At 41.9% G+C, this 14618-nt stretch overlaps 1 protein-coding gene across 4 annotated transcripts in view; it reads left to right on the forward strand.

Annotated features, from left to right (window-relative positions):
* The window catches only part of LOC120556827 (low-density lipoprotein receptor-related protein 1-like), a 98686-nt gene that overhangs the window by 55396 nt on the left and 28672 nt on the right, over positions 1-14618 (forward strand). For all 4 annotated transcript variants that reach the window (XM_039796560.1, XM_039796562.1, XM_039796561.1 and 1 more), the window contains exons 13-30: positions 898-1123; positions 1753-1942; positions 2077-2202; positions 2769-2909; positions 3293-3418; positions 3520-3636; positions 3733-3813; positions 4829-4996; positions 6276-6458; positions 6548-6745; positions 6891-7136; positions 8048-8245; positions 9764-9968; positions 11412-11576; positions 11683-11927; positions 12149-12280; positions 13138-13365; positions 14008-14182. In XM_039796560.1, coding sequence (XP_039652494.1) covers positions 898-1123; positions 1753-1942; positions 2077-2202; positions 2769-2909; positions 3293-3418; positions 3520-3636; positions 3733-3813; positions 4829-4996; positions 6276-6458; positions 6548-6745; positions 6891-7136; positions 8048-8245; positions 9764-9968; positions 11412-11576; positions 11683-11927; positions 12149-12280; positions 13138-13365; positions 14008-14182 — 3150 coding nt within the window. The remainder of the gene's footprint in view (positions 1-897; positions 1124-1752; positions 1943-2076; positions 2203-2768; positions 2910-3292; positions 3419-3519; positions 3637-3732; positions 3814-4828; positions 4997-6275; positions 6459-6547; positions 6746-6890; positions 7137-8047; positions 8246-9763; positions 9969-11411; positions 11577-11682; positions 11928-12148; positions 12281-13137; positions 13366-14007; positions 14183-14618) is intronic.

A 14618-nucleotide genomic window follows, 5' to 3' on the forward strand; every position in this document is an offset into this window, starting at 1 on the left:
TCTCTGTCCACTCTCTTTCTGTCTCAGTTTCACTCATCTCTGTGTATGAGCTGTTTCTTTGGTTTAATTACTCACCTCTTGTACCACTTTTCACTCTCTTGTTTGTGTCTCTTCACAATTTCCAGCAGAGAGCCTTTTATCATTTTTATCACATCTGTGTTGTTGACCATTACCACCCTGAAATGCAACGTCCCTTTTGATTTCACTTATCACACGCCATTTATTAAAACAGATGGAGCATTTTGTGCATTACATGGTGGATTTCCTCGACAAGCATATTAACACACACACACACACACCCATATCTCTGTTGCGCTCCTTCAAATAGCTCTTAATCTTGCCTTGTATGGATGGGTCTTATTGATATGACCTCCTGGGGTCTCTCCTGAGAAGCACACGGTCATAAATACACACACACATTTTGGATTGCTAGCGACAGAGTGATGTGTGTCCACACACTTCCCAGGGGAAAGACACTCGGCTCCACTAATGCCTGTAATCAATCAGGCTCAGAGAGAAGCGAGAGGAGAAGGAGGGATTCACAGAGAGGAAAGCATAAGAAGGAGGCAGATGGAGAAGGAAATATGAAAAGCCAATGCTAATGTCGGTCACATTCCAGCAAAGGGGGGGTTGTGTGTAGTTTTGCACAATGTTGTAGACAGCCAGTGCTCACATCCTTGATTAGTGAAGGAAATTGACAGGTGCTAAAGTACCTGGTGACAAACACTTGGTTGTGTGAGTGTTGTGCGCTTTAGGCCAGCTAGATAAAATGTCATTGCCTTCGTTAATGCCAATAGGTTCTTCAAGATGACCCATCAAATATGATCTTTTTTCTGCCTTGCTTTCAAATCCCATTCGGTACTTGTAGCCATGAGCGTTCCCTTGTTGATTCCTCAGGTGGATGTACTGGACAGACTGGGAAGAGGACCCTAAGGAGAGCAAGCGAGGAAAAATTGAGCGAGCTTGGATGGACGGCTCCAACAGAAACGTGTTCCTGACCAGCAAAACGGTGCTGTGGCCCAACGGTCTGAGCCTGGACATCCCGCAGGGCATCCTTTACTGGGTGGATGCTTACTACGACCGCATTGAGATGGTCCACCTTAATAACAGCTCCGAGCGCAAGGTCAGCATTCACCCGGCATCCTCGGGATTATTTTACTGTGGTCTAGAGGCGGAGTGGTTAACAGGAATCAAGGCAGGGGATTATTCTGACAGGGTCTGACGAGCTGTGAGCAAGCTAATAAGGAATGAGTTTTAAAGCAAAGGGAGACTGTGGGTGGTCCACCACAATGCAGTTCATAGTCTGTGGGCTTGAGCCCTTTTAATACTGGTCACTCCTTGATGCTATTTTGTTTTCACTGGCCTGTGTGTTGTTTATATTTTGGTTTTATGGTGTTGTTTTTAGCATTTAAAATGTATAATGTTATGGTTGATCAAAATGAATGACACTTAAATATTTACTCATATACTCTGAATAACACTAAAAACTGTATTTTAGGGCCACATTGATTTATGATCTGTTTTTTTTTGTACCACTATTGCTGTTTTATTTGCTCATAAACACAAATAGTAACTAGTAGAAAGCAAAGAAGGTCCATCACATCACATTTTATGGCCACCACGAATTAATCCAAACATGTTTTGAGCCGAAATTCTGGATAGAGTGCTGTAGCCTTTATTTTTATTTTATTTTTATTATTTGTTTTTTTTTTAAGCTTACTTGCCATTTTATTGCTTTTCTCACATCCCCAGACGGTGTATGAAGGTCAGGAACTGAACCACGCCTTTGGTCTGTGCCACTATAAACACTTCTTGTTCTGGAACGAGTATCGTAGTGGCGGCATTTACAAGTTGGACACCAGCACTGGCACCACCACTCTGCTGCGCAATGAGAGACCGCCCATCTTTGAAATCCGCATGTACGATGCTCAGCAGCAGCAAGGTACATGGAAACTTCTATCCATCTATGTTAATCTCAAAATTATGATTGTCGAAAGACAGTACGTGAGGCATAATTGGCGCTATTTTGTGTTTGCATTAACCCTTGTCTACACATTTATGTTTATTCATCCACAGGCTCTAATGTGTGTCGTGTGTACAATGGCGGCTGCACCAGTCTATGTCTGGCTATACCAGGAGGCAGGCAGTGTGCCTGTGCAGAAGACCAAATACTAGACCCAGCTGACAACACCAGCTGCAAAGGTAAGTTCAAACAAGAATGCTTTGTTTGTGCATGTCAGCCTGAAGTATTTCTCATGGCACTAATTTAGCTCCATTACACATGTAAGGTTTTGTTTCCAGTATGTTGGACAAGATGACTCAAGCCGTGTGACTCTGACTGTGTGTTTTTATTGGAACTGCTTGACAAAAATACTTGAACAAATGCAGACATACAAGGGGTGGCCACAATAATGTAATGCAGTCCAATATAAACTCTGCAATACATTTTTTTAAGCCTAGAATATTGAAGGTGTTCCTGCTATTTTCCTTGGTATTTTTGACATCAAAAGTATTTATTGCAGCACTGTTTATTGTACAAGTGTTAATTTTGTCCACCCCATGTATGTCTTGCAATATCTAGCCAGCTCACCTTCAGTCTACTATGGGTGCGGTGGATTTTGACTAATGGATTTCTACTTTTCTTTTAATTACATTTTTCACAAATCCCCTCCGTTTTTTGGTCATTCAAAACTGTATTTTGCTTTCATGTCCTCAACGTTTTTCATATTCATTTTATCCCTCCTTTTCTTCAACTTTTCCTTCCACAGCCAACCCGTCTTACGTACCTCCTCCTCAGTGCCAGGCTGGGGAGTTTGCTTGTAAGAACAACCGCTGCATCCAGGAGCGCTGGAAGTGTGACGGAGACAACGACTGCCTGGACAACAGCGACGAGGCTCCTGAGCTGTGCCGTGAGTCACACACACACACACACACACACACACACACACACACACACACACACACACACACACACACACACACACACACCTCATCTAACATGGTTTTGAAACACCTACCCCTCTTGTTGGTACTGACTCAGATGACCTCCAGCAGTCTGAATTTGACAGTCTGGTGATGCCAGAATGAAATGACTCTGAATCTAGTGAGTGTGTGTTTATGTGTGCTAATCTTGTGTATATGAGTGCTAATCTTGTGTATATGGGACTACAGTATATATCTCTCCACACTTTCATCTTTCCACTTCCCGTACAGTATGCCTCTCTCCCCACATGGCTTCTCATTTTTCTCTGTTTTCTCCTTCTTGCCCTTCAATGCGTCCTTTCTTCTCCAGACCAGCACACCTGCCCCACAGACAGATTTAAGTGCAAGAACAACCGCTGCATCCCTCTGCGTTGGCTGTGTGACGGGGACAATGACTGCGGGAACGACGAGGACGAATCCAACACCACCTGCTCAGGTACACAAACAAGCATACTCCACATTGAAATCCGACAGGTCTTTTTTTCTTTTTTTTTTATCGTTCGCAAGTGAAATTAACTCCACTGTGTTGTCTGTTAGCTCGTACCTGCCCGCCTAATCAGTACTCGTGTGCCAGTGGGCGCTGCATCCCTATTTCCTGGACATGTGACCTGGACGATGACTGCGGTGATCGGTCAGATGAACCTGCTTCCTGTGGTTGGTCTACTTCAGTGGTTTGGTCTATAGTTGTAGGGTGATTTCTAACTGTTTGTAGATGTTGTTTTTGTGTCTAAACTCTAGTTTTGTCCACAGCCTACCCCACATGTTTCCCCCTCACCCAGTTTACCTGCAACAACGGACGCTGCATCAACATAAACTGGCGCTGTGATAATGGTTAGTGTCAGTTTTTCTTATTTTCTCTCCTCCCCTTCTCTTAGATGTGCCCGAATACAGTGGCAACTCCTCGCTTTCCTTTGTCACAAGTTTGCTCTGCATGTTTCGCCACCACCCTCATATTGGCACACACTCTTTTTGTCATCTTGTACGTTTGTGGTTTTACCTTTACTGTTTCTTCCGTCTTTAGTTGTACTGTGTTGTTGGTTTTGTATTTCCGTGTTGTGCTGTTCGCCCACTCTGCTGTCTTCCGTTGGTTCTGTCTTTCAGAAAAGGATTGTGGGGACGGCTCTGATGAGTTGAATTGTCCAAACCTGACCGGTTAGTGCATAGATCAACATGCACCGCAACAGCCATGATGCTAGCCTAATGTAGTTCTAGGACTGGCCAAACTGGCTCAGAAACAATTAGGACTGCTTTTCTGCTAATTGAACATGGCCACAAGTTGAGGCCAATACTGCTGCCTTTCATATACTGTAGTCTTCTGCACACAGGTTTGAAGCTAAATTAGATTCAATGTATTGTCAACCGAATGGGAAAGTGTAGTTGTTGTTAGCCATCAAATTAATAAAACTCACTTTATTTCGATATAGATTTAATAGATGCCAGGTTGAATGATAAAATGTATTTTAACCACAGAATAGATTACTATGAAATGAACTGCTGTAAAAGGCACTAAAGGTTATAGATTAAGTTGCCCTTTTACATAAGTATGGGTATAAAAGTGCTTATGATGCTCTGCTGCCAAGCTCAATGTATCAGCGCTTGGTACATTTCCTCATGGTGCATGGTCTGATCTATGCAGTTTCTGTCATTATTTACTCTCTCATCTATCATGTTCTGTTTCATTTGTATTCCATTGTTTTCACTGTCATTGTGTTAATTGTGAAAAAAGAAAAGCGATGACTTTCTGCATATATTTATATATATATTTATATATATTGTTTCCCTTTGAGGCAGTGGGCGCCTCATAATGTGAGAGGGTGGGTGTAGTTTGACTGTGTTTGTTTTTCAGATAACGACTGCGGGGACAACAGCGACGAGGCAGGCTGTAGTCACTCCTGCTCCAGCGCTCAGTTCAAGTGTAACAGCGGCCGCTGCATCCCAGATTACTGGACCTGTGACGGAGATAATGACTGCGGGGACTATAGCGACGAGACACACGCAAACTGCACCAATCAGGGTCAGTGTCTTAACCTGCCGATCAGGTGGGACAGTCAGGAAACTCTTCACTGCAGCAGATTATTATGTTTAGGAAATTTGTGGCAGTGGTGGCCTGAAGGTTAGAGACGCAAGCTTGTGACCAGGAGGTTGTCGGTTCAATCCCCAGACTGACCAGATAAAAATCTGGAAGCTGCCCAGTACAACCACTGTCTGATCTGCTGGCCACTGAGCAGCTCCACTGTAGCAGTTGGAGGTTAAGGGCCTTGCTCAAGGGCACCTCAGTGGTGGTAATGAGGGAGGGACAAGTGCTGCCCTTTAACTTTCCCCACCCAAATTTTTATACAGCACACCTGCAGGAGGATGCCATACCCTGTAATTAAAGCAACTGACATGACTATATCTATAAACACACCATACTTGGTATGGTTTTATGGTGCATTAAACCAATTTTGCATCTCAGTTGCAGTTATTTGTAGCAGAATTACATGATCATAAATATGAGTTGCTGCGGCTGATGAGACTGAGCGCAGACGATATACCAGCTTCTAACACACACACTAATAATGTATAATAATAGATTTCTTCTGATCCCAACACCTGGACGTGAAAATGCCTGACGAACCTGCACATGGTGCAATAAGTACTCTGCATCTTGATTCATGAAAACATGGCCCCTTGCCACCAAGAAGATCTAATATAATAAAAGCCAAAGCTGATGTACAATGCCATTATTCACAAACAAATAGCCACTGGTCCTTTTTTAAACAGGATTTATGGAATACAGCTGTGAAAGGTTGCTGTTATTATTATGTGGTGGATGGTTGCATCTCTGCACTGTTATATCATTCATTGCCTGATGTGCACTAGGCACTAAAATCATGACTAGTATTTACATTTTAGTCAGTAGATGTAATAGGTTCCTGGCCCCTGTTAGTCACACAGGCACCAATCTAATGGGTACCACCACTGGCACCTAATAACTCTCACTAGTCGTTTAGTGAGTGATATAATAACCGTAAAGATATACCTACTTATAATTATCTATTTGTTATTATGCTTGTGCTGTTAAGAGCAACATTGATACAATAACAAAAATGATTCACTGGCAGCTGGTGTGTATGACTAAAAACAGTGACCCTCTGAATCATACTTGAATCTGTTCAGTCTTTCCCGTTGCTAAGGCTTGTTGCCATCCAGATTTCCAACAGACAGCTCATTAGTTTTTGTTTTCACTGTCTTTTGATGCTGAACATTGTATCTGCTCAAGGTTGTGTCTCATGACGTCTTTTTCTCCACAGCCACGCGTCCCCCTGGTGGTTGTCATACAGATGAGTTTCAGTGTCGGATGGACGGCCTGTGCATCCCCCTGCGCTGGCGTTGCGACGGGGACTCTGACTGCATGGACCTGAGCGACGAGAAGAACTGTGAGGGCGTCACACACATGTGCGATCCAGCTGTCAAGTTTGGCTGCAGGGACTCCGGTGAGGAGACCATACTTTAAACTAATGGGAAGTACATAAAATCAGATTAAGTCATTCTTTTTTAAAGTAACTTTGCCTACTGTCCATAGCACGCTGTATCAGCAAAGCCTGGGTGTGCGACGGCGACAGCGACTGTGAGGACAACTCCGACGAGGACAACTGTGAGGCGCTGGTGTGTAAGCTCTCTCACCATGTGTGTGCCAACGACTCCACCATCTGCCTGCCTGCAGAGAAACTTTGTGATGGCACTGATGACTGCCCAGATGGCTCTGATGAGAAACTCTGCGGTAAGAGACAACAGTGCCCAGGCTGTGTTTCAGTACAGGGAACGCCATAACAGCGAGTAAAACTCTACATCATTAATCATGTCTTCAGGGGTTAAGTAACAGTTCTGTGTAGCTATACCTTATCTGATTTTTCTCTGTTTTACAGACCTGTGTTCACTGGACAATGGCGACTGCAGCCATAACTGCACAGTGGCCCCTGGCGAGGGGGTGATCTGTTCCTGCCCACTGGGCATGGAGTTAGGGCTTAACAACAAGACATGTCAAATCCAGAGCTTCTGTGCCAAACACCTTAAGTGCAGTCAACGCTGCGAGCAGGACAAGTTCAGTGTGAAATGTTCTTGTTATGAGGGCTGGGAACTGGAGCCTGATATGGAGAACTGCAAGAGCACAGGTAAAGGACCGGGTAAACAGTATAAGAGGGTGAGATGGTGGCTGTGGAGGGTCAGGGGAAAACAAGAGAGACATTAGTGAAGATTTTTAACATTTGATTGATGGTAGGCGTACAGTAAGCTAGAGAAGTGACTGGGTTCTGGGCTTTGTCAGAGTTGAAGAAGTACGGTGTGGGTTTGGGATCAACCAAAGGAGAGGCCGCTCAGACAGGAAACTGTGGTTAGAGATGACGCAGTATGCCAAAATGTGATACTTCTTTGGACAATAGACAGAGCACTGGAGACAGAAAGAGGAAGAGCTTAAATGCTGTCCACATGAGTATATGACTAAGAATACATAAAAAAAAGATTGGTTGGGCATTGGTTTCTAGCTGTCATTATTATTGTATGAAAAGAAAGAATCTGGAATATTATATAATATAGTGAAGAACAGACTTTGTGTTCAGTCAGCAAAGAGTGCAAGACGTTAAAGAAAACTGCCAGTCACAGTAAATCAGCTTTGAATTTTATAATTTCTTTAATAAATGTATTAAAGAATTTAGTCCTCTCTCTCTGCAGCAACTAGCCAATGAGGAAACGTGAATTTATGATTGTGCTCTTCACTGCCAGGTCTTAGAGACTAGCCACCAGCACCGTGTCATTCATCTGCCTGCCTGTTAGGTACAGATAACTCCTGTCTTATTTACACTGCCCAGGATTAAAGCCACTTTCAACACAGCCCCTCTGTCATTGCACAAGTCACACACCACAGTGGAACATGGCTGTGACATTTTCCACGCTGTGGAGCAGAGATGCTCTGCAGTATTTTGACTAACAATCAACGGTGACCAAGCAGAGGGTTTTAACCATTTACCATCTGCTTAGTTCTTTTTTTAAAGATGGCCACTGGCCTTTTCTGTTCATCTCCCCACAGATCCTTTCAAACCCTTTATCATTTTCTCAAACCGACACGAGATCCGGCGCATTGATCTGAATAAAGGAGAGTTCAGTGTGTTGGTACCGGGCCTGAGGAACACCATTGCCCTGGACTTCCATCTCAGCCAGAGTGCCCTCTATTGGACTGATGTGGTGGAGGACAAGATCTATCGTGGGAAACTGTCCGAGAATGGAGGTGAGCATTTTTAACACAGTCGGTATCCTTTAAAGACTTTTTTTGTACCATCTAGGTTTAAATATACAGTACTTTTTAAGGTCCACCTTCTAGAATTCTCCCAGAGCTTTCAGCCACATCACATGGTCTTCATCATTGGATAGAGATTGTATCTGTGCACATCAGGGGATTTTCATTACATTTGATTAGGACAGCACCATTAGAGAAAGTGAAATGAAGTGAATATTCAATGTTTTAAGCCGGACAAAGTGTAGAGAGCAAGTTGGATTAGAGAGACTTTTATGAGTGATGCAATATGGTATTGCATACTGGAGACATCAAATGTTGTTCTGTTGAGGTAAACCATCTGTACTTATTGAAATTTCAGTTTTATCTATTTTGTTGTGACTAAAATGTTTGTGACAGTGCCTAGCGGGCAAGAATATTCAGTAAAATGTGTAAGATTTCAGCATGTAAAGCTGCACTGTTGGTGCTGTTACTATGGCTTACTGTGAGCAGAAGATCAGATGTGGTTTCACAAAGGCCAGACCAGTCAATCATGACCAGTGTGCATGGCAAACAACGGCCTTCCATCACCGCAGCAGTAATAATGAGCAAACCAAGTGTACAAGTCAACATTTAAGTCGTGTCGCATTTATGTATTTGTCTGTGCAAGTGGTTGTTGTGTGCCACGTTTACTTAGCACAGCCAATAGGCTACATACAGTGAGTGTGTGTTTTCATTGCTCCAGACAGGATAATGACTCATCTCAAATAATTAGACATGTCCCTCTGATTAGGGACCCAGTGGAAAATGAAAGGGAAAGAAAGAGGCTGGAAAATGTCTCTCTTTAGCCCTGCAAGACACCACATATTTAGTTGTTTTTTTAAGGCCCACTCTGTAATTGTAGTATCACATCCCCTGCTGAGCCACTACTGTATTTATTTATGTTTTCATTTATCGTGCTGACGTGTTTTCTCCCAAACAGCATCTAACCATTTGATTAAAGGAATACAGTTTGTGATGCAATGTTGAATCCAAATAGCTTGATCACATTTACATAATTTGTAAATACTGAAGCAAAGCGTATCAGTGCTTTGGGTTACAGTGCAATATGAAATGTTGCCAACAGCAAATCTCAGCCTTCGAAGCCTTTATCCGTACATATTGAAATACTGTGAGAATTCATTAAGAAACTTAAGTGCCCCAAAGGAATGTTTGTTTTATTGAGTTGTGAGATATAATATAGATTCAGATTTCTGTAGCAGTTTTAAACTTAGATGGGTGATACAAAAACATGTATCCACACGTGCTGCATATTTTGTCTGTTCCACGATGTTAAATAGTTAGATAGATTTTACACACAATCAAAGTTAATGACAATTGTCAAGGATAAAAACACAGTAAAGTTTAAATTTCCATTGTAGTTTTCATTAGAAAAGGGAAATGGTAATATTTCTGTCAGGTAAGACATTTGAAAAGACATATAGTACAAAACAAAACGTGTTGACCATTTATTCTTTTTATCTGTCGTCGCAGCCTTAACCAGCTTCGATGTGGTAATCCAGTATGGGCTGGCTACCCCTGAGGGCTTGGCAGTGGACTGGATAGCAGGAAACATTTACTGGGTGGAAAGCAACCTGGATCAGATAGAGGTGGCCAAGTTGGACGGCACCATGAGGACCACGCTGCTGGCTGGGGAGGTGGAGCACCCTCGAGCTATCGCCCTGGATCCCCGGGATGGGTATGCTTACTGTAACCTACCTCCTGCATACACATATATATATATGTATATGTGTATATGTGTGTGTGTGTATATATATGTGTATATGTGTGTGTGTGTATATGTATGTATATATGCTACCAGTCAAAAGTTTGGGGTCACTTAGAAATTTCCATTCCACCCCATTATAGACAGAATACCAGCTGAGATCAGTTGCATTGTTGTTGTTTTTTAACCAGGGCAGCAGTTTTCAGATTACATTATGTATTTACATAATTTCAAAAGGGTTTTCCAATGTTTTATCAGTTAGCCTTTTAAAATGATATCAGATTAGTAAACAGAATGTGCCTTTGGAACATTGGATAAATGGTTGCTGATAATAGGCAATGTTCAATTATTTCTACAGCAGTCGAGAACCCTTTTGCAATTATGTAAGCACATAATGTAATCTGAAAACTACTGCCCTGGTTAAAAAACAATGCAACTGATCCCAGCTGGTATTCTGTCTATAATGGAGTGGAATGGAAATGTCTAAGTGACCCCAAACTTTTGACCGGTAGTGTGTGTGTATCTCACACACACACACACACACACACACACACACACACACACACACACACACACACACACACACACACACACACACACACACATTTAAGTAACACTTATAACCATCACTAATAAATGGTAAAATTATTTAAATTAAACTTAAGTTACTAGTTATTTTACTGTTGACAAACAATTCAATGATCATTAATATGGTTTTATTAGTAATGTTATCATTTATGTTATTTTATACTTTAGTTTTGCACACATATAATTTTATATATTAGATTATTTGTTAATGAATACCAAATGATTTGTAAACCTTTTAAGAAATCATTTTAAAACTAGTATTAAAGTTGCAACTGATGATTGTAATACCTCGTTAATGGTTAATAAATACTTTGTAAAGCATCTATAAACATTATTTATCTAGCTATTATTATTAGCTATATTATAGTGCACAAATTATCAAATCATCTTTTTTATAGAAAAAAAAGATTGGATAGGTGAAAAGTAATGTTACTTGATGCTTTATAAACAACTTATTAATCATTAACAAATTACTATAAGAATAAGTTGCAACTTTATAATAGCCATCCAAATAATGTTTATAGATTCATTATTAACCATTGAAAAATAATTAACAATTTATCTAAATGTATAAACTAATTGTTTTATATTTCACTAAACTATGATATAAGAACATAAATGATATCATTAGTAATTCTTAGTAAGTATTATAAGTCATCATTTCATTGTTTGTTAACAGTAAAATAACTAAAAAATAAAAAATTCAAGTTTAATTAACTATCAATTTGCCATTTATTAATCATGGTTATTATAAGTGTTACCATCCTGAACCTACTGCACCTTAATCTTTTAATAACTGCATGTCCATGTTGTTCCATGACGTTGCAGGATCCTCTTCTGGACCGACTGGGATGCCAGCTTGCCCAGGATTGAAGCTGCATCCATGAGTGGAGAAGGCAGGAAGACCATCCATAAGGAAACAGGCAATGGAGGCTGGCCAAATGGACTCACTGTGGATTATCTAGAGCGCCGCATCCTCTGGATCGATGCCAGGTCATACATTGACATGAACACACTAACACAAACCCCTTTATTTGATGTGCATGCGGTATCTTTCAGTCATACCCAGAAATTAATTGAAAAGTTGTGCTATATGCAGGTCTGACGCCATTTATTCAGCCAAGTACGATGGTTCTGGGCTGATTGAGGTTCTGAGGGGACATGAGTATCTGTCGCATCCCTTTGCCGTCACTATGTATGGCGGAGAGGTTTACTGGACGGACTGGAGGACCAACACGCTGGCAAAGGCAAACAAGTGGACAGGAAGCAACGTCACTGTGGTCCAGAGAACAAACACGCAACCTTTTGATCTTCAGGTGTACCATCCATCCAGACAGCCGCAGGGTGAGAAACAGACACACATGAACGTACACATACTGTCGATCTGCAGTTTTTAAAATGAATGCTCAGAAACGTTGATACAGCTACAGAAGCAACTAGTTTGCTCCTTAACAACTAGTATATACAGTATGACACTGACAACTCCATATTACACATGCTTATTTATTAGATGTTATAAGTATATACATTCTGAGTTATTTTTTTTTATACTCCCTTCTCCCTAGCTCCTAACCCATGTGTGGCTAAAGATGGCAAGGAGCCCTGCTCTCATCTATGTCTCATCAACTACAATCAGACCTTCTCGTGTGCCTGCCCTCACCTCATGAAGCTGGGCCTTGACAAACGCACTTGCTATGGTAAGCGGGAACACATGTACATAAATACAGTTACTGTAGAAAGCATACTCTTTGATTCTTCTTTGAGCTAGCAGACAATTTCCCCCTGCTTGTCCTGGCAAGTTGAATGCTACAGTGTAATCCCCTTCCCTGCAGAATTGTTCATTCCATCTATGGGCGTGCGTGTGTGTATGTGTGCGCGTGTGTGTGTGTGTGAGAGGATTGAACAATCTAGACTTTTTTCACTTTGAGGTGCGTGACAGCTTTGGAGCGCATTGAAGTGTCTGTCCGTGAAAAGTGAGAACGGGCCTGTTTATTTAGTGTGTGAGTTTAGTATTCAGGGCAGCACTTTCTATTATCTTCAGGGGTAATGGAATGGAGAGGCCCATTCTGTCGATGCGAGCATCAGCCTCAACCCTCCGCATTCACCACCTACAGTAGTCTGGCCGATACAGCCTGACACTGTCATTACTCTCCCCCTCCCTACGTCTTTATCCCTCTCTTCCTGTCCATCATTTAAGCTGCACACAGTTAAGTGATGATAGGACTGTTGAGACTAATGCAATTGTAACGTCTCTGCACTGATTGAATTCACTCTCCCTGTCATGGCTGTGCTATTGAGTTAGCTAGCCAGACAGACACGATCATTAGAGTCAAAGATGCAATTGGATTGACTGTTTGTTCAAGTGGCGGGAATAATGCGCAGATGCACCCATCCATGCTTCAACCACCTATCCCCAAAACTTTCGCATTAGTGTGCACTCATGCATTTGACTTTTGACCTGAAGCTGGATTTAACTCCTGATTACCCCTAATTAAATGCTAAAGGCTTTCAGAATTACTGAAGGATGCATGTCAACATGTTTCACACCCTACAGAGTCTCGTCAGTTCCTGCTGTATGCTCGCCAGATTGAGATCAGAGGAGTGGACATCGACAACCCCTACTACAACTACATCATCTCCTTCACCGTGCCTGACATTGACAACGTGACTGTGGTGGACTATGACGCTCTGGAGCACCGTATCTACTGGTCAGACGTCCGCACCCAGACCATTAAGAGAGCTTTCATCAATGGCACTGGAGTTGAGACTGTGGTCTCTGCTGGTATGAAGGAGGCAACACAATAGAATACATACCAGATTTAAGGCTCATTGTTGGATTATTTTTTTTTCTTTTCAAGAAGACACTGTTCATTGCAGTTTGCAGTAAACAATGTCCTTGTAAGAAGAACGTGATGAAAAAAACAAACAAAAATTAACTTGATTTCAAATTGTTTTCCCTCACAGTTCTGTATAAAACGATAAAGGGATAATTTGCCCATAATTTATCCATTTTCAGGTTTTCATTTTCTCATCAGATTTGAGAGACCAAGTTTAGCATTTTATTAAATGCTTTAATCCATTTTTCTGAAATTCAAACAAAGCCACAAGTCCCAGATTTATTTGGAGGGTAGTGTCTTTTTGCTTGACACGTAGCTTTAGCCTCTGTCTTTTTTCATGATGACATCAAGCTGTGTGCAACCATCAAGTGCATATTTAAGACCCTTTTACATGGCTCTCAATTTCAAACGAGACAAAGTCACAGAGTTAGCATTAATTATCTAGCTAGCTACAGCCGATAAAATCTGTTAGCGACAGTAATTATTTCAGCGAACTAAATCAGTGGCTGTAGGTCAGAACAAAGAAGCCTGCCTTGACTGAGTAGTTGATTAATGGCTCTGTGTGTATGTTGCTTATCTTTCTTCAGATCTGCCCAACGCTCACGGCCTGGCGGTGGACTGGGTGTCCAGGAACCTGTTCTGGACCAGTTATGATGCCAATAAGAAACAGATCAATGTTGCCAGACTAGATGGCTCCTTCAAAAATGCTGTCATCCAGGGCCTGGACAAACCACACTGTCTAGTGCTGCATCCAATACTGGGGTTGGTCACACGCACACGAGCGCACACACACACACACACACACACACACACACACACACACACACACACACACACACACACACAAGCACTAAAGCTGAAAAAATTAACCTTTCAGAAATTGTTCTCAGACACCCTCTTGATTTTACCTTTAACCTACAACACATACACACTAAAGTGCGCACACACAATCATACACACTCAGGCAATGTCTGGCTGTCGGGCTCCCCTCTGTTTGCAGTCAGCGATGACAGGCGGAGTAGTTTGCTATAGATGGTCGCTGACCTTTTGAATGTTTCTTCACTCAGGCTGCGGTTCCAATTTTTCTCCCCTCATGTCATCTTTCTCCTCCGTCGCTCTCTTTCTCCATCTTGCTCCATTTCTATTTTTTGAACGATAGCTTCTGCGCTCAGATGGACTGTGTATGAATTATTTACTG

The sequence above is a fragment of the Perca fluviatilis genome, chromosome 4 (genome assembly GCF_010015445.1).
Source record: "Perca fluviatilis chromosome 4, GENO_Pfluv_1.0, whole genome shotgun sequence".
NCBI lineage: Eukaryota > Metazoa > Chordata > Actinopteri > Perciformes > Percidae > Perca > Perca fluviatilis.